Source organism: Neoarius graeffei, chromosome 20 (assembly GCF_027579695.1).
Source record: "Neoarius graeffei isolate fNeoGra1 chromosome 20, fNeoGra1.pri, whole genome shotgun sequence".
NCBI lineage: Eukaryota > Metazoa > Chordata > Actinopteri > Siluriformes > Ariidae > Neoarius > Neoarius graeffei.
Genome location: NC_083588.1, coordinates 4982112 through 5003479, shown reverse-complemented (window position 1 = coordinate 5003479; position 21368 = coordinate 4982112). Strand labels below are relative to the sequence as shown.

Below are 21368 nucleotides of genomic sequence, written 5' to 3'. Positions count from 1 at the left end.
CACCAGTGTTTTTCCGTCAAATTTTTTTGATCACATGTTGATGTGTGTTTACAATCAACAAAAAGTCAAACACTTATTTTTCAGTTCTGGACTTGGAAATTAACAGAAAACCTGTCTATGTCTGATACAATTCACGTGTGATAAAAATCTCAGTTCAGTTGCAAAATTCCCTGAATAAAGCATTTATAACTAAAATTCTTGCAATTGTTTTCAAGAAAGGTTTTCTGTTTTTGAAGCTGTTCTTCATACTTCAGCAATAAGTTTGATGGATTTTTTTGTCCATGAAAGCTTTAAAAAAGGCATTTTTAATCATGTTTTTTGTTGTTGAGTAACCGAGTGTTACAGTCGATTTAAACCATTGCAAAGCAGAAGGACAGCATTTTCAGTGGATCTAATCTCAAGCTAATTATTTTCAGCATGTCTCCAGAAACAACCGTTGACCATGAACTGCTTAGACAAAGGTATTATATCAAAACACCATTAAATTCAGTTCAACGTAATTCACTTTTCATGTAGACGTGACAAACACAACATTAAGTTCAATAGACAAGGAGTTTAAAACATTTTGACGTCAGATTTTAAAGATTATACATGCTACAAATGTTTCAGCATGACAAAAAAAAAACCTCAGATATGGAAATGATACGATTTGCATAAAAGTGACTAAAACCATTTTTGTCTTCTGTCTGTTTTAGTCTGTCTTGTACAGAAGTGCCTCAAACTGGGATACGATCTCCTTTTTGAAAACAGCAGTAAGTTGTTCGCTTTTAGCATCTTTCAGGGATTTTTTTTTTGAAAAAAAAGCAAACACTTTCAACACAAGATTCATTTGCTAATTTCACGTCTTGCTACAATGAGCCACATTCTCCACATTAGCCTTGGAGCTAATGGCCCTTTTCCACTACCCTTTTTCAGCTCACTTCAGCCCGACACGGCTCGCGTTTCGACTACCAAAAAACAGCACGACTCGGCTCGCTTCAGCCCTGCTTAGCCCCTAAAACTCGCACGGTTTTGGAGTGGGGCTGAAGCGAGCCAAAGCGAGCCGAGTGAGGCTAGGGGCGTGAGCAGACACTCCCCTGTGCACTGATTGGTGAGGAGGAGTGTCCTCACATGCCCACACACGCCCCGCGAGCACGCTGGGATCTGTAAACACCGTAAACCCGGAAGAAGAAGAAGAATTACGAGAATTTCTGAAGCCTTATGCGCCTCGCCTCATCTATACGCTCTTGCCAGTATCTGTTGGCGTTGTCGGTGACAACAAGCCACAGCACCAAGACCAGCAACACTAACGACTCCATGTCCTCCATGTTTATTGTTTACTATTCGGGTCGTGAAACTACCGCTTAAAAGCTCACTGATGTCACTGTTTGCGCTGCTTAACGACATCACCTGACGTCCACCCACTTTCGCTAACTCCACCCAATGTGTCCACCCACTTCCAGCCAGCACGGTTCAGCGCGGTTGTAGTCGAAATGCAACTCCAACAGCCCCGCTCAGCTCGACTCAGCCCAACTCAGCACGGCACGGCTCAGCCGCGTTTGTAGTGGAAAAGCGGCATAAGAGTTAAAAATGAACTGAAATGCTCGATGTGTCTTTCTATTTTTTTACACAATATTTTTTTGATGTTTTCGGGTGTGAATTAGAATAGTAGGTTGCTGTTAATGAGTGTTAATATTTTAGGATGTTTGGCCATTTGTTTGTCAGGTAAACAACAGCAGCCGTTGTTGTTAGGTAGCATTGGCTAGCATTAACATCCAACTAGCGAGTCCAGTGTTGATGTAAACATACAAACTGCAGAAAAATAGCTTTGCAGATAAACTCAAAAACAATGGATGTAATGTCATGAACAGGCTAACTTTGGAACTAGTACTGGAGTAAACAGGCAAATCCATGCGCTAGGATTGCAGTAAACATGTGTGTATGACTTTCATGTATTCTGGGAACTGCTGTAAGTACCATATGTTGTAAGGGGAAAATTCCAAGGCTGAGTTTATGTTCTTGTTTTTAAGCCTGTTTGCGAAAATATGACTTCCTGTTTAATGCCATGTAGGAATTTCCCATCATTAAAATTTCACACAACAGTATTCACACATTTCCTGTTTGTAAAGTTAAAAATAAATAAATAAATAAAAGTCTATCATGGTTATCTAGCATTAGCTAGCATTAAAGGAGATACGCAGAACCTTTATTTTTAAATACATTTCTGAGTGGATAGTATCTCCATCCTTGACTCTTGTATGCTGCATAAATGGGGAAAAATATAGATATTTCTGAGAGTTAAAATCGACTGCAAAGTTAGCATTCGAGCTGCCCCACTGAGCCAGCCAGCCCTGAGTGCGTGACGTCACAGCTGGAACCGGTTTTAAGGCCTTTGACAGCTATAGACCAAAGTCATATAAATAAAAATTTATGGTGAAACTTAGAAATACTGTTACCGACTTGCTTAACTAAGACTGATTTGACTTCATTGATTGTGGGTTGACTCTCATTAAAACAGGATAGGTGTTATAACTTTTGCAACATTCATGTCCATGAATGCATTTTCACTGATAAAACGTAAAAGGTTAATTAAATAAATCAGATGAACTGAGACAATCACATTCTGAAGCAAATTAAATAATCTTAACTTAAACGCACAATACAAGTTACATATATTTATCTAAATACAGGTAAACAGCGAGTGTTGTTGTTTTTGTTGTTTTGTATCCAAATGAGAGTCGCATCTTACCCGTCTGTGTTCTCGCTTCTTGAAGGCCGACCTTGTGGCCGATCGTTTTGAAACAATCTGACTTTCAGATGTTCGTTCAGTTCTCCATTCATTTGCTTCTTCCACGTAAAGGCGAGATATTGCTGCTGAGGCGAGCATATCCAGCGGATAAATGAGATGGCTGGTCCACTCATTCTCCATTTTCTCCATACTGAGTACTCCGCCATTACTGCTTGGCTCAGGCAATTACTAAAACCCGGGACGGGATGTCACCGGTTATAACAACAATCGTGGGGAGGTCACTGCCCGAGCGATAATATGTCACGTCCCATCCCGGGTTTTAGCAACAACCCTCAGCTCACACTGTGGGAGAACTGGTGCAACTGAACTTACTTTCCTTTTCTTGTAGTTTTCTTTTCCTTTAATTGTTGGTACTGCACCCTCTTTCAATGCGGGCTTATAGCCAACGCTCCTCAACAGATCAGACGTTTCGTACGAGTCTTCAGTAAAATGTGCAGCGCAGAGGAGAGACCACTTCATAGGTGCCCAATGTGCCCGTGAACTTCTCGCAAAACGTGTCCAAATCTTTGCAGTTTGAACATTCTTGGGCCATGAATGCAACATAAATCCACCTTCTGTCGTGTTGCTGCACCCACCAGCAACACATCTACGTGGCATGGCGATAAAAGAGCTCAAAATGGAAGATCGAAGTTGCAGTCAGCTCTGTGTTTTAGTCTAGCGAAAATGGCGATGAGACCGATAGCCTTCCTGTGGTAACATCACAGATGTCAAGGTCATTCACTCAGGCCGCTACCTATATGAATTATTTTAATCGTAAAAATTACGACATTAGATTTATTGTTAATGCTTAAAACTATTCCTATGCCATTCTTGAGGTCTCAAGGCATTTATAAACAAAAAGTGAGGTTCTGCGTATCTCTTTTAACTTCAAACTGGAAACCCTTTCTAGAACAGAAGTGGGGAGTGCAGAGTAAACTAAATGTAAAATAAAATAAGAATTAAACAACAATGGAACCTTTTTTAACTTGCAATATAATATTTTCAGTTACTCCGAGAATTAATCCCAACTGACATGAAAGTGGTACTGGATTAGCATGTTAACTACAATGCTAGCTTTGTGCATTCCCTGACCAGGATAAAATGGTGACGGGAGATGAATGAATGAATGAATGAAAGATTACAATGCTGATTTGTGAATTAGTCTGTTTACTCCAGTGTCAGTTCCACAGACAGCTGATAATTCCTGCGCTAGGCTGTTTCTGGACTAGTTTGTGTGTTTGTGCTAGTTCATGGACTAGCTTGTGTACTGTGGAACTAATTTGTAAGTGATTGTGTTTCTGTTCATGATAATTCCTGTGTGATCCTCTTTCTTGATATAATGATGAATTAATGTGTTCACATCATTGCAAGTTAATGGCCTAATTATTCTGTTTTCTCCAATGCTAGCTTGTGTGTTAGCCTGTTTACTTCTGAGATAGATTCAGGTTTAACCTGCTTAATCTCACATCACTCTTTCTTAAATCCTGCTTTCAGAGAAAAGAAGCTACTTATCTGGAATGTCATGCAGCTGAATTATGATACAAATGAATTTTTCGGTCCAGATTCATTTTTAAACACCCAAATGAGCTCAAAATGGACATGATACAGTCTGCAGATACAGACCGTATTCATGATTATTATTGTGCCTCTGTTTTCCATTTCAGGTTACAGTCGAAACAAGAATCATGCTGTTTCACGTAAGTTTAAGGACCATGTTTAAATATATAAATATATCCACTCACTGTCCACTTTCGTAGGAATTTGTTCTTGAGTCTAAGATTCCTGTTCTTGGCTGCAGGAGTGGAACCCAGTGGGGTCTTCTGCTGTTGCAGATGCTTTTCTGCTCACCACGGTTGTAAAGAGTGATTATATGAGTTACTATATCCTTCCTGGCAGCTCGAACCAATCTGTCCATTTTCCTCTGATCTCTCTTTGATCTCAAGGCGTTTGTTTCCACCCATAGAACTGTCGCTCGCTCACTCGATGTTTGTTTTTTGTTTTTTTGCACCATTCTGTGTAAACTCGAGAGACTTTTGTGTGTGAAAACCCCAGGAGATCAGCAGTTTCTGAAATATTCAAACCAGTCCATCTGGCTCAAACAAGTCCATCAGGCCACAGTGAAAGTCACACTTTGTGATCACAATTTTTCCCATTCTGATGTTTGAACGTTGTGAACATTAATTAGCTGAAGCTCTTGATTTGTATCTGCGTGATTTTATGGATCGTGCTCCTGTCAAGGGATTGGCTGATTTGAGAACTGCATGAAACAGCAGGTGGATGGGTGGGTGTTCCTAATAAAGTGGCCGGTGAGTGTATATTTTATGATACAATCATGTATAGAGTCGGAATAATCTCTCTGTCTGTCTGTTCTCGCTGCCAGGTGCTGCCCACTGTGCAATTGACAACTGTGTTCAAGGTGTCATCGAAAGAGATGACGACACTGAAGGGTTGTTTTCTGGTAAAAAATAAATAAATAAATAAATAAATAAATATCAGAGAGTCCAATGACGTTTTTAAGTTATGCCTTTAAGTGGTTTGAATGCTGTACTGTTATACATAGTTTTCACTGATGTCATGGCATTCCGGGGAAAGCCCTCCAGCTGCCATCTTGTGGGTCAAACAAAACGGACCATCGCCATTACTGGCTATGTTATCTCGGACAAATTTATGAAGTTATATAGTCAGTTTTCTAAAATAAAGATCAATGTCGGCAAAATCAAGCAAACAGAAGTATATAGATACATTAGACGACATCTCACGACAACGGTATGCAGCCAAACTGGCCTTGATTGGGGGAATTGACCCCTACGAAGTGGACAAAGATGCATTTTCAAGTGACTATGCAGGGCTGCCAAAGCCTGAAACTGCCAAAGCCTGCTCCAAAGCCTGAAACTGACTTCATCAAACTTTAAAGGCTGTCTTATATATACTGTACAACTTTATGTGCGCAGCTTTCCGATTTAAACTGTTTTTTTCTCATCCTTATACTTCCTGTTTCATGGACTGTAACGGCATTTGCTTATTTAGTAATTTTAATACAGAATTTACTTTGAAATTATAATCAGACACTCCAATGCCCCCCCTAAAAAAAATCGGATCTGCGCGATTCAGCCGTGAAAAAGGCGGCATCCGCCAAAAAGCACGCTGTTTGCATCCCTGGTTGATTAAACACAAATCAAATCATACAGAATAGACCTAAAATGTTTTTCACAAATGACCCTTGCGTGAGTGAAGTGACAAGTTTCAAATAGAAACGTGACAAACGAGCGATATTAAGTGTACATTACAATGTAAACGTACACTCAGCGGTTCCAGTTAGGCATTCTCCAGAGATTGTTTACATGATGTTTTGGTTTCCAAAAACAAACTTAAACACAACTGATTGTTTATTTAAACAACTTACCACTTATAAAATGATCGGAGCAGACTTTGCTGTGTTTGGAAGGCTGATAATCCTTGCGGTTGATTCTCGCAAGCCATAGATTTCTCCTTTGTATGCTGAGTTTCTTTGTTTGCTCGCCTTCGTGCTTCCGTACAGTGGGAATTCCATAAAAGCTCCGCTTGACGTCATTATCTGACCTATTACGACAGCCGTGAATACAACAGGTGTGCACCATTGCTAGCTTTAAAAAGCCTGCTTGGGTTCTTTTGAAGACTTTGTACTCGCGCGTTACAATGTGTGCTCAGTGACCCGTACGGTAAGCTTGACCCACAAGATGGCCGCCACTAGGGAATCCCCGACTCTGTGACGTCATGTGCAAACTATGTATAGGCAAAGGACAGAGTTAGATATTTATCTCTATATTTCTATGTTTTACAAAGTCGGTTTTCAACAATTTTCCAATTTTAGTAATGTGTGTGTGTGTATATGTGTGTGTTGTATTTGTTCTGTAGATTGGACCGAGCCCATTCTGGCTTGCCTTCATTCAGTAAGCAGTTGTGTAAAAAATAACCCCAGAGATGAACTGTAACATGGAAGATTGTGATGAATGATGATGGTGGTGGTGATGGGTTTACTTTGTGTATCCTTTCAATTTTTTTTCCATCAATATGATTTATACATTTCTCCTGTTCTGCATTCCAGTGCTGTTTTGAACACAGCTTCTGGTTTTCCCCTCAGATATGGCTGCTGACCAACAGTTTCGCCAACACATAGCCATCAAACCCTTTGTCCAGACAAAGTAAAACCATAGTGACAATAAAAACCAAACAAACGTATCAGAAACATCAACATTTCCCTCAGGTATCTTGGTAAAAAAATGAATCCAAGTCTCCAAATGGCTAAACTGACACTCTTAGCATTGAGCGCTAACCTACTGTACATTCTGTGGGTTCTGGTACAATTCAGAAACATCACAGTTTCTGGCCTGAAGAACTCTCAGAAAATGTCTTGCTTGTTATGAAGTGATAAATATGACCAGAGTGGGCTGTTCGTGCAAACAACACAACCGTAATGTGATTGTGTTTTCTGAAACCTGGATATTACCTCAGAGTCTGACTCAGTTCACCACTTTTCTGTTTGAATTTGTGCTTTTTTCCCATGAACTTGAAGGACTTTGATGCAGAAAAAACCAAGTAATACACGTTGTCTTTGTGAGTGAGGTCAGCATGAAAATGTCTGGTTCTTGTGGTTGAAGGTTTTTGTAATCGCTTAAATATGAACTCAAGTCAAAGTGTAAACCACTTGAAATGATACTGAAAGGAAAATCAATCCTGAATAACCTGCATATTCAATATTTTAGATTTATTTCTATGACTGCACTCGCAATAACAACGTCCCACTGTGACATCAATGCATGAGCTAACTGCTAAGTCCTCACGGAAATTAGCATCAACCGACAAATTAGCACCAGAATCACAAAACACAAAAAATTAAACAGACTAAATGTGTTTCAGGGTGGAGTTTTTCTTTCAGTGCCATGACAAGGTTTTCCTGAGCACTTTCTACCTCGAGTTCATACATCATGTCTTGAGTTAACTTGATTTAGTTCAGTAAATATGCTTCACTACAGTATTTTTAATTGAGATAAACTGTGACAGATTGCTAACTTCTGACTGTCAGAGCAGTGTTTCCCATTTTGGCACAGTTTCCAGAGAAGAAAGTATTTTCAGGAAGGAGACAAGAACACGTTTGAAAATGCGATTGGAAAGCAGAACAGATTTCTCCAGATCTTGTTGTTCTCCAAATCAACACCAAGTGGCGCTTTATACTTTATAATCAAAGCCATTTCTTCTGCAGGAGAATTTGTATTTATTTCCAAAGCACTCATGAGAAGCAAATTGTTTGTATCTTTGTATTTTATTTCTTGCACTAAAATCTGTTTCCCTTCATAAAAACATGGCTCTTTTTCTTCATAAAATCAGACAGCAGTGTTGAGGATCGACAGATTTGAAACATTCTGAGATCTTGAAGTGTCAGAAATATCAACACCTCAAAAAATAATCATAATAAAAATGACTTTTATCTGGAGCTTGTGAGCAGTTTATTTGATGAAGAATACACAGTTACACAAGTGGAGGAAAAATCTGTCTGTTGCTTTTTTCTATTTATCTTTTTCTTTTTTATCTTTCTCTTTATTCTTTCTCTATCTATCTATCTATCTATCTATCTATCTATCTATCTATCTATCTATCTATCTATCTATCTATCTATCTATCTGATGATTTTTTATCTATCTATCTATCTATCTATCTATCTATCTATCTATCTATCTATCTATCTATCTATCTATCTGATGATTTTCTATCTATCTATCTATCTATCTATCTATCTATCTATCTATCTATCTATCTATCTATCTATCTATCTGGTGATTTTTTTCTCTATCTATTTGATATTTTTTATCTATCTATCTATCTATCTATCTATCTATCTATCTATCTATCTATCTATCTATCTATCTATCTATCTATCTATCTATCTATCTATCTATCTATCTAGTGATTTTTTTCTCTATCTATCTATCTATCTATCTATCTATCTATCTATCTATCTATCTATCTATCTATCTGATATTTTTTATCTATCTATCTATCTATCTATCTATCTATCTATCTATCTATCTATCTATCTATCTATCTATCTATCTATCTATCTATCTATCTATCTATCTGATATTTTTTATCTATCTATCTATCTATCTATCTATCTATCTATCTATCTATCTATCTATCTATCTATCTATCTATCTATCTATCTATCTATCTATCTATCTATCTGGTGCACTGCATTACTGTACATGATTTGCTTGAGACTCTTGCTCGAGGTTTGCTCTGTGTTTATCCTTCCAGCACTTTATGATTTTGAACTGCAGCACAGCATAATTCCAGTTTTTTTTTTCAGTTGCTTTTGGCTCATTTCTTGAAACATTTTGAACAATCTCAAACCTCAAAGTGCAACACCATAATTCACCTGCAAAATGTTATAACTCACCGAAAAAAAATCAACATGCTTTAAACTGTAGTCATTGCATCAATAAATTAACCAAACCTCTCGAATCGAAAATTTCTTTTCTCCTTGTGGAAGCAGTGATGTAGTGACAGCGACGTCGTGTCAGCAGTGATGTAGTTCCGGATTTCAGTCTCATTCTACTTTTTCACTGACATTGAATGCTTCCTGGACCAGAATGCCATTTTTCTCTTGCTAACTGAATGCTATTATGTGTCAAATTAAATGCTATTCAAATGCAGATTTCTTTGAGTCCAATATGTTAAACAGAAAAAATTACATGGCACACAAGGCCAGAATCAAAAATAAAACATTGTACTGGAGCACAGTAATGCTAAAGTGCAACACTAAAGACTCCATCCACCTTCCTGGATGATCTGTCTGATCACTCCTGTCTGTCTGGCCACGGATTTTCATCGACATCACACCTGATATTTTCCCTTTGCACTACAACGATGTGTTCTGCTCTGGTGTCATCGCATCCACTGCAGCAAGCAGAGACATTTGGTCTTGAGGTTGATAATCATATACATTCCACCTCGATGCAAAAAAGGAATTCTTCAGTTGAGTTCAGGAATGGAGAATCTGGTGGAATGAACTCCATCAGCACCCTTTGGTGGACAGCACCCCATGACATCTGTGGGCTGAAAGTTTATGTTTTCTGACAGAATTACAAAATTTAGCAAGTCATGATGTCTGAGTGAAATGCTCTCATTCTCAGGGACCAAGATCTTTGTCGAGGGTATCCACGAAAACAGGAGATTCTGGGTGTTGTCTCGGCCAATATTGGATATCTGTGTATTCATGCCATTCTTTGATATTTACATTTGTATCATGTTATGATATGATCTGGACAATTATGCATGTGGCGACTTCGAAAATGAAAGAATTCAGACATGTTTTCGAGAGTATGACCATTTCACATCAGTTTTGATCAACAAGTCATGCATTTGGTAACTGTGCAAATTGTACTTATCAGTTGCACTTATCCATTTGCACAGCTGTGCCAAGTTGCCAAATTTGCTCAGAAGTATGAGAAATTGAAATCTGTTGTGAACAAGTGATCAATGGTGCAGAGGTTTATACATTTCGAAAATATTATTTATCATTTGAGAATTTGGCCAAAGCAATTGAGAAAAAACAAAACAAAACAAAACAAAAAACAACAACACATTGATAACACATCTGAAATCAAAGCAAGGAAAATCTTGGAGCTGCCATGATTTACAATAATAGGTTCCTGTCCCTGATCCTGAAGAACCCCGTGTCCTGTGCTGCACGTATTCGTGCTTTCCTGCTCTAACACATGGAAAATAATAAAAATGTTCAGGACAGGGTTCTCCAGGCAGAACCAGAACTGAGAACCGGTTGTGAAAAGACCAACTCTGTTCTGTGAAGTGTTACATTCGTTGTCCACTAGGGGGCAGCAAAGCGCTCTCACTCAGCTCCATGTTTGAAAGAAATGTCTGATTTCATGATTTAATTTCTTGTTTTTTGTTGTTTGAACTGATTAATTTTATCCAATTTAAGTATCTAACATAATTTTATTCCTTAAATGTGACCAGGATAGAAGCTTAAAAATGATTTTCATGTTCGTGTGTGTCCAAAATTAGGCTGGGTGAAAGAAAGTTTCACCCTTATAATTGTGCCAAGGAAAGACTAATTGTCTTTGGAGAGGCCACAAAAAAGGCCTTGTTGCATTATTATCCGTTTTAGGGTGTTTGATTGAGTTTAGTTTAGTTTTTCTTTTTTTTTTAAAATGTGTTTGTATGTGATTTGTAAGATTGATAAAGATTAGGCCAATCAATAATTTTTCTCTCAGAAAAGAATGTACTGTACTCCTAAACTGTACCTTTCCTTTTCTCTTCAGTCTTTCACCTGCAAATGTGAACACCTTTAAAACCTTTACATTCCTGGAGCAGGTTTTTTAGAAAAGTCTCGTTCCAGTTGACAGGCTGTTCATGAAGGTAGAAAGGTGGAGAATGTCCATTGCGCATGCGCGCTATTCTCACACCAGCACCAAGCCTATGTTTTTAAATATTGCAGAATGTCAGAAACAGTGTTGTAATAATTTGACACATGCTTTATTTCAGGGGTTATGGGGTTGGAGGTTAGGTGAGTGAGCTATTTAGGCTATTTAGGGCCATGCGGTTTGGACTGTCACCCAAACTGAACAACTTTCCCAAGTGCTGCATGTGATATTTCACACTGATATTACAGCACATGGCTCTTGAAGGTGTAACTGCCTTCGAGCCCATTTCGTTCATCCACAGCCGACAATTTAGACCGCAGCCACTTCAGACCCACATTTGGTGCCCAAAATATGATCACGCTTTAGGCAATAATAATAATCATAAGCCATGTTAAAAGAGTTTGATTTTTAGAACACGAGCTGTTTCATGGACAGAATCATCCATCACAGAAGCAAAAGGTGGTGTCATGCGATAAAGAATGAAAGAATGATGGAGAAATGTTTTTTTTTTTTTACCCCCGTCATAACTAGTATGTTGCATCAGTAATGTTCCTATCGAGGGCCTTTTTTTTTTTAATAAATAAATTTGCACAGGATGAAACCAAACCAGCTGTGATTACGATCTGGATTTCAATCTTTGAATCCGACAGATAAATTGACAAAAGATAGAAAATACAATCAATGTGATAGTCGCTTCTTTACAGAGTAACGTGTGTGTGTGTGTGTGTGTGTGTGTGTGTGTGTGTGTGTGTGTGTGTGTGTGTGTGTGTGTAAAAAGATCACTTGAAATAATGTCGCGTTAGAAGCTTGATTATGAAATAATAATAATAATAATAATAATAATAATAATAATAATAATAATAATAAAGCGGCTAGAGAGATAATGAGATAATGATGATGTGTTGTCAATATTTAAACATTTAATTTATTCTAGACAGCACAACAACAGCAGCAGCAACAACAACAACAACAACAACAATAATAATAATAATAATAATAATAATAATAATAATAATAATAATAATAATAATAATAATAATAATAATGTCGGGTTCATTCAGAAATAGCGACTCTTTTCACTCAGAGCGATAACTGCAAGCTTCTTCTTTTTCCATATCTATGAAGTCTCGTATCGTTTCGGATCTAATCGAGGTGAAATGGCTCTTCTGAAAGCCCTCGGGATCGTTTTCAGTCTGATTGATAAATATTTCATGTCTAATCCGCGTTGCTTTCTGATCATCAGCTCCTTCACACACACACACACACACACACACACACACGTTTTCAAAATGATTCATTTTAATTTATTGTCCACATTCTTCTTATAATAATAATAATAATAATAATAATAATAATAAAAATAATAATAATAATTATTATTATTATTAGTAGAAGTAGTATTAATTTGTTTTGCAAATGTCGAGGTCCATTATGGCCAACAAAAAATAAAAGAAAAAGAAAATAACCAAGCAAAACAAAACAAACCAAACCAAACAACAAAACGAACAGAATCTGTAGATAAATTGTAAATAAATTACAAGTCGGATCCAAATAATGATTATGAACATGATGTGCAAAAAAAGTATAAAATAACTTTCATACTACTATTTCCTTCTTCTTCTTCTTCTTCTTCTTCTTCTTCTTATTATTATTATTATTATTGAATTAAAATGAAAAATAAAATCAATTCCCTGCCTGATATTTGCCCTGAGTGATTGAATCAGTTCTCTTTTTGCTCAAGCAACAGTGACAGCTGCAGTGTGTTTCACAATCAGTGCACTTGGACTAATCGGACTGATTAGACATCAGTAACTGTAACCTTCACCTCTTGGTGTGCTGTAATAGATCATAATTCACACACACACACACACACACACACACACACACACACACACACACACACACACACACACACACACAGAGGCGAGAAGATCTCCTGATCTCAGTTCTGGACTGATCCTGATTCTGTCCCTCTGTGATGTGTTTCTACTCTCACTGACTCATCCTGATCTTTCAGAATTAAATTCATTCAGCTCGTGCTGAAGTGTTCCGGTGTCGAACCACGCAGGCCACTTCAGGTTTGGGACGGAACCAGGCTGCACAAGTTTCACTCGCGACGCCAATCAGATGATTCCCACGCCTCGAACATGCAAATGAGCTCGCCTTGTAAGGCCAAAATCCACGCCCTCCTCCTGCTTCGGGTCCCGCCCAGCTCCGGTGAGAAGGTGCGCTCGCGTCCGCGGGGACGCACGAGCCGTGAAGAGACGGATGGAGGGGAGGAGAGGAAGAAGAGGGAGGAGAGGGAGTGCGATTTCTTACCCAATCCGCCTTTTCCCCGAGGAGCGCGCGAAGCCTTCCCTTGCTCCATCCCTCCCTCTTCTTGTTCGCTCGCTAATCATTGCATTTCTACTCGTCCTCCTTCTTTTTGAAGCACGCGCGTCCGTTTTCATCGCCGCTTTTTCATCCGCGCGCGCGTTTTGTTCGCGTCTTTTTCCTCCTTCTTCTGAGCAACTTCTCGACCGCGCGCGCGCCTTGATCCGGTGCTTTTCTCCTTTGAGATGCTTGGCGAGTTCTCTCCTCCCTCTTTTAACTAGACACACACATACACACGCATGCACGCACACACACACGCACACACACGCACGCACACACACACACACACACACACCGGTTTCATCTTGAACTTGCGAGGTTGATGATTGGGAATCTAAAATAACAGAGGAGCAACCCGGTGGGATACGGAGCGCTCGCGCGCCTTCATCAAGGACCCCTTTGGAGAGGATAAGGACCCTATTGACACTTTCTTTTTGGTCGCTTATTTCTTTTTGCCCCCTCCCTTTCCCTTTCAGTTGGTTTTTAGAGCTAATCTGGAGGATTTCTGCTTCTTCTTCTTCTTTTTTAATAATTCTGCTCCAATAGCCGCTTTCGAGGGCCGTGTTCATGTTTTCCATCCAGGACGGTCTCCCTCGGGGAGCGCTCACCATGAAGGAGGAACCGCTCGCCAGCGGCATGACTCCGGTGCGCTCTTGGATGCAGAGCGCCGGGATACTGGACGCCAACACGGCCGCGCAAAGGTGAGACATCATCTGTGTGTGTGTGTGTGTGGTGTGTGTGTGTGTGTGTGTGTGTGTGAGAGAGAGAGAGAGAGACAAGATGCACCATGCTTTTGGGTGAACATGCATCGTGCATCATGCATCATGCACAATGCACGCGCACAAAGCATGCTGGGCTTGTTTAGTGCAGGAGCGTGTCTCTGGATAGTGCGTAAAAATGAAGCTGAACATCCAAAACTTTCTCGAGGGTGATACAAGAGAGTCAGTGCAGGCATGCAAAAGCTTCCAGAGGCATAAAATTGTTGCATTGCAAATAAATAAATAAATAAATAAATAAATAAGAAATGATTTTATTTCTTGTTGCAAATGTTCTCAAAACGCTGATTTCACTTCTCACAACAGCACTGCATGCACTAACACGATTTTCTCATTTTAGCACGTTTAAAAAAAACACACACACACATTAAAGCATCTTTTCAGATATCAGAGCACTAAAATATTTCGTGCACGAGCAGGATTAGGAGGAAACACGGCTGGAGTTGTGGAAAAAAGAAAAAAACGCGCGCCTGCGCCCGAGAGAGTTCAGCTTGTCTTGCACGTGTAGAAATAATAATAATAATAATAATAATAATAATAATAATAATAATAATAATAATAATGCGTTTAAAACTCACAGCACCTGATAAAAACCATGAGTTGGAACTCAAGTACTTGTGGAAGTCAAGCAGAGAAAAAAAATAAAACAGGAGACAAAACAGAAGAAATGGATCTCAGTTTGGAATTACAGGATAACTTTTTAAATTTTTTTAAATGCAGCTTGCATGAGATGTTTTTTAAAAAAAATATATTCTTCATGCATGTGTGCAAAAAAAAAAAAAACCCACAAAAACAAACAAACCGAAAAGTTAGTACGTTTATTGATTTCTTTCTTTATTTTAATTTACAGCCTTGTGCATGCATTCTCGTGCATGCAGGTTGGCCTGGAAATATCCACCCAACTTCACCACAATGTCATGAAATTCTTCCAAATGGAACAAAAGCGCAGCGTCAGACCTGAACCCCGATCACTGCGTTCAATCCGACAGCGGCGTTCCGGATTAATTGCACCGCGCGCGCGCCAGGTTCATTTATTTTTTTTTCCCGGGTTTTCTTGCAAATTGGAGCTGGACTTCTGCAGAGAAACGTCCTCAAGCTGAAAGACACTGCGCGTTGTGTGCAATCGTGTGATGACTTGGTGAATGAAATTGCACAGGGACTCTGAGCGCATCAGGTGGAACTTTTACAACTCGGCACGTTTGATGAAATTCGTGTGAAAAGTCGTTGCTGAAATGCTGATTAAAAGACAGGAAAACACACAAAAAGTACATTATTTTTTTTTTTTGCAAAGAAGGGAACGAAAAATCAGATTTTCCGGTTTTCCACGGCATGATGAGCGAGCACGTGCGCTTTTTTGGACGGTTCATGCATGCGTCATCTTGCAAACAGGAAAAAATCTAAAAAAAAAAAAAAAAGCACAAGTTTTAGATTTAGAGATGTTCTCTTATACTGGATATTTAGTTTTTAAAATAGTGTTAAAATATTCGAATGATTTCACTGATATCATTTGTCGGATAATGTCAAGGGTAAAATCATCTACGGGGAAAAACAACAACAACAACAACAACAACAACAACAACAACAACAAAGCTGCACCCAAAACTCAACAAATGAACTATTCCAGAGGAGCATTTATATTTACACTCAAGAAAAACACACCTCCTGAGTCAGCTGAATGATTTACTGTCCTTTGATTTCTTGCACATGTGCAGTAGTGATAGATTCATCCAAAATGAGCTGAAAAATAATGTTCTATGAATCATAATAATTACTGACATGCAGGCAGGAGATTTATGAGTGATGTAGAGTTGAGGAGAAAACAACAACAATGACAACAACAACAACAACATGTTTTAGTGCTAGGTGGAAGTTTGAGAATCATACCATTTATTAGCTCATAATTAGACAACAACAGCAACAACAACAACAATAATAATGAATTATTATAGACACTACATTATGAGACCATGATTAGTTAATTACTAGACGATGACGAGATCTGATAGCATTTATTTATTTATTTATTTATTTATTTTCTAATTTGCTTATTTATTGATCGATTGATTTAAAAATTTGAAACTAATGAATGAACGTATGAATCAGTGACTGAGTGACACTTTGTGCTCGGTGCTGTCAAGACTGACGTGTGTGAGGTACAGGTGTGGTTTTACACTCCAAGGTGCTGATGAAGTGCCTGTCGAGAAAGTGCAGATTAGTGAGCGAGTCCTCGTTTACGGGAAAGAAGTGACACGCTGAAAGAAAGAAAATATTTATTTATGGTGCTTTGGGTTCGATGTGGGATTGTGGAGTGACTATATATATGGTCTGTGTGTGTGTGTGCTGACATACTGTGTTCAATGTGTGAGGGCGATTTTCTCAGGAATCTGATGCAAACTGGATTAATCTTGATGGAAGGAAAGGTGGAGACAGACAGAGCAATTTCGATAGACTGTCTCGGTAGGGGGTTATTTTACCCCAAGTATCTCTCTCTCTCTCTCTCTCTCTCTCTCTCTCTCTCTCTCTGTTTTTTAGGCTGCGGGGTGAGCACACAGCTGGGGAACAGATTTCACTCTTTCACTTGACCCTTCTCTGGTCCCCTACCGCACACTGTAAAACCTGGCAAAGTGAATTATGTCGCCTCTGTTCTGTCTACATGAGGAAGGAGGTGGTGGTGGTGGAGGGGAGGGGCGGTGAGGTGAGGGGTGGGGAGGGGAGACAGGGTTTGGACCTAATGAAGTCCAGACCCTGGGGTTTAGAGCATGAACGAGACAGCGAGACAGAAAGAACGAGAAAGCGTGATTCAAGACAAATCCGAGCGAGCGAGCATCCGTTATCAGACTGAGCACCCTCTCTTGACCCCCGTGTGCACTCTATACACGAGGAGCTCGGACTTGTGAACAGACACGCTGTGAGAGCGTGAATAACTGGAACAGTCACTTGTTATTCAATCAGACTTAAAGTCACCCAGGAAAAGACGTCACTACTGATCCATTTTCATCTCGTTTTTCAGACCGTGTTAAATTTGACATTTTGTCTCACACCACAACAAGTGACAGTTTTGGACAAAGCTCACAATATCAGAAGGACATGCAAAATGTTGTCTTACCGCTGCCTTTGTTATCACTTGTGCAGCTGCACATACAGAATACAGTGAGCAGTATGTCCATTAGGATCAAATAGCATGTTAAGAGAGCAGCCGTCTGCTGATTACATGCTTCATTAGTCTGCATAAATGAAAACCATTTGTAGAACAATCATCACAACAACAACAACAACAACAGCAACAAAACCCCACACATAGTATATGACTTCGTTGTTTTCTTTGAACTGAAGCAAGTGATGATCTTTTGCCTACTCATGCAGCTCGATGAAAAAAATCCAAAACAAGCAAAAAAAAAAAAAAAAACCCAAAACCCAACCCTTGATGTCTGTGAAAGTCAGTGGTTTAGTCCAGGGTTTCTTAAACCGTCTGCAGCCAGAGACCTTTTAAAGTGTAAAATCATTTGCAATATCAATAACCCTCTCCACCACCCAAGTATGAATTTGTTTCATGAACATGATTCATTATACATATTTATCAATTCATACCTGATGAAGTTTCTGAGCTTTTCACTGAAAACACACATTCGGTCAGAGTTTAATACTTGGACAACTCAATATCATGACTTTGAAAATGTAGGATGTGATTTCCACGGAAACAAAACAATAATTAAAAGATAAATAAATAAAAGAAAAGATCCGATACCTTTGTCGATGCGTCACGGATCCGTAGGGTTCCCCAAACCCTACTTTGAGAACGACTGGTGGAGTCGAGTGGATTCGAGAAACATTTGGCACCTTTTAAGACCTAAAACGCACTTCGTATTCATATTCTGATTGGTTTCTATGGATACCAGATCATTTTCAAAGGGTACCACCAGACACGTGGAACTTGGGTCGAGGTGTTGGGTTGGGCACTATTTCTCCAAAGGGAAGTGTTTAACGGTGCTTATTAGCCGCGATGACTCAAGACCATGCTCGCTCAACACACCAGTGAGAAGCCACTTGGTTTTAGCGGTTTGTTTCCACTCTGTAAGCCGAACAGTTGTTGATAGATATAGGACTAATTAAAAAAAACCCCAAAAAACAACTTTTCTGAAGTATTTTTCGAGAACACGTTTCCTAGCAAGCCTTTTCAAGGATAGTGGCAGGATCTTTGTCAAAGTTGTATCTCGTAAAGTGACAAGATAACTCGTGTGTATTCAGGTGTCTAGCATGAGGAAAATTAGCATGCTGATTTTTGTTCTAAACATCACCTCATGACGTTTAGCTCGTCTGATTCGTGAAGTGAAATGACGGACATTTTGATAAGTCCTTGAGAGAGGACTTGAGACAAAGCAAAAAGCATCATGATAACAAAAATCTGTGGTATATTTCTCATTTCCTGAACTGTCTTTTTCATGCTAATACAGTTTGACAGTGACTGGAGGCTACCTGATTTATTTTTGTCACAAAATTCTGACAAGATGGTATGACCAGGAACAAATGTTTGACCTCATGACCTTCTTTTTACTTCCACAACACTATTTGAAAATACTAGTTTTACTCGCGAGTCGTCGAGCAATGTGACAAGTTAGCATCTGTCTGATCGTATCACAACATCATGCTAATGTGTCGGTACGCCTAGCTGATATTAAATAGCTTGGAAAGCTTGCTATCTGTCGCGCTGTGATATGATTGCCATGATTGTATTTTTAGCTTGAAATAAAAATCAGGACGTGTTGAAGTGGCTCAGTCAGAAAACCACGTCTGATTTTGACACGCTTCATGAATCCGTCTTTTACTTAATGTGAAACATTCGCAGCACAAATGATGAGGGAATGTTAAAACACACACACTGTCGCCTTTTTTTCCCCGGCACCGATGAAACGAAGGCGAGTGCAGGCACGCAACGCAAAGGAACAAGTGTTTCCCTCCAGCTGCCTCCATAATGACTCCATTAGAAACATACAGGTGACCGACTAATGGCTTCAGCTGTAGCCTGCTAATGATTTTTGGAAGTGTGTGTGTGTGTGTGTGTGTGTGGGGGGGGGGGGGGGGCAGGTGCAGCTACACCAAACCAAAAAAAACCCCAGCAACAACAATAATACACACACATTACCACAGAAGTTTCGCTAATATGAACTGGCTTGCTAACAGTTTGAGTGATTTAATATGCTAGCTAGCATAATGTTAATATTAATGCTAATGTTAATGTTTGCCTGCTAGCAATGTAGCTCAACACAATAATATCAGAATCAGCCTCATGTTTGCGCGTTAACTAACAAAGACTTCAGCTGACTGGTTTCAGTTCCTGAAAATAATTGCGAGCATATTGTTTTGTCACTCGGCTAGTCACTTTAACTCCACAACGTCAGCTCACAATTAGCTTAATTCTTGCTAGCTTACGAGTGAAGGAGCTCCACAACATAATAATTCGCCTCAGTGTTAGTTTTCTTAGTAACCTTGCTTTAAATACAAAAGCTAGTGAATAATCTGAGTTAATGTTTATGATTTTAATGGCGTAATATAATAATTAGCGTAATGTTTGCTAGCGAACTGGCTTCGGATTTCAATAACACAGGGCAATAACTAGCCTGTTGTTTCGTGTCCGAGCTTCCAGTTTTAATTCCACAAGGAACAATCATGCATATACACACACTCTACGACATCTCTCTCTCTCTCTCACACACACACACACACACACACACACACACACACACACACACACACACACACACACACACACACACACACATATATATGTGTGTGCTTCACCTTCATTTGGATTTTATTGAGCTCTCAGTAAGAGGTTTGGCTCTGACAGCGAGTGTGTGGAGGAATTAACATGGCACACACAGCGTGAAAACTTGTCGCACATGATCGTGATATTGTTAAACCCTCACGGGTTAAAAAAGGAGAGTCCTCACGCCGTCACGTTTTCAATTAGCGTGTATTTAGTGTGTGAAACACTTTTGTGTAATTTAGCAGAGCAGCTCCGGGGCCGGAACTGAGCTCACGCTCGTCTCGCCGCAATTACCACCAAATTAGCCGTTAGCCAGGAGCGCTCACACCGCTAACACACTGCTGAGGATATGGAACTGTCGTATTATGTTTCCGACATGTCTGATGATGCCGTCAGCTGGTTAAAAGAGAGAGAGAGAGAGCAAGAGAGCGTACATGTTATATTTTATGTGACTTTTTATCTGATATGTTTTGTTCTCGGCATGCAGCATCTTGTGTGTGTGTGTGTGTGTGTGTGTGAATGGAAGTGTTGTATTTCCAAAATAATGTGTAAACGCATTGAAGAAAAAATACATTTTTCAATGTAATAGTTATTATTTTTATATTTTAAAATTATAGTGAAATTATTTATTAATAATTATAATTTAATAAATAAAAAATATTTATTGATATTTTTTTCCAAATTATATTTTATTGTGTGAACTGAATTGTCAACTGTAAATTTAAATGAACAGATTTATTTATCAATTTAATTTATCTGTTCATAAAATAAAACAAATTTATTTGCTATTTGTTAAAAAGAAGATTTTTTTACATTTAATTTTTTACTGATGTATTGTTGACATTTTATTGTTCGTATTTATTATAATTTTTATTACACTTTATTGCCCCATTTATTACAATTTATAATTACACTTTTACAACCAAGCTTGGATCTCTCACCAAAATCTGAGCAGTACCAGGTTGTGTCTCCATTTAGAACTTTTGTTTTTAAAAATTTAAAAATAAATTGTATTGCATATTATAATTTATGAACAATAAAATGAGGCGGTTTTATCAGTGCTTCTGAAACTGGGACATCAGAAATCAGGACTGGACTGATTTTCATCGTCATGTCTTTGACAGAAATCACTGACATAACAATAAATATGACAAAGTTTAATAATAATAATAATAATAATAATAATAATAATAATCATCATCATCATCATCATCATCATCATCACAACACTTTGGTCTCTTTATGTGTAAAAATGTCCACTTTCTGAA

The 21368-nt window shown here is 38.7% G+C and overlaps 1 protein-coding gene across 5 annotated transcripts in view; it reads left to right on the top strand.

Annotated features, from left to right (window-relative positions):
• Positions 1-13466: 13466 nt before the first annotated feature.
• The window catches only part of LOC132868290 (transcription factor COE3), a 122912-nt gene continuing 115010 nt past the window's right edge, over positions 13467-21368 (top strand). For all 5 annotated transcript variants that reach the window (XM_060901152.1, XM_060901153.1, XM_060901151.1 and 2 more), the window contains exon 1: positions 13467-14261. In XM_060901152.1, coding sequence (XP_060757135.1) covers positions 14128-14261 — 134 coding nt within the window. In that variant the 5' untranslated portion in view covers positions 13467-14127. The remainder of the gene's footprint in view (positions 14262-21368) is intronic.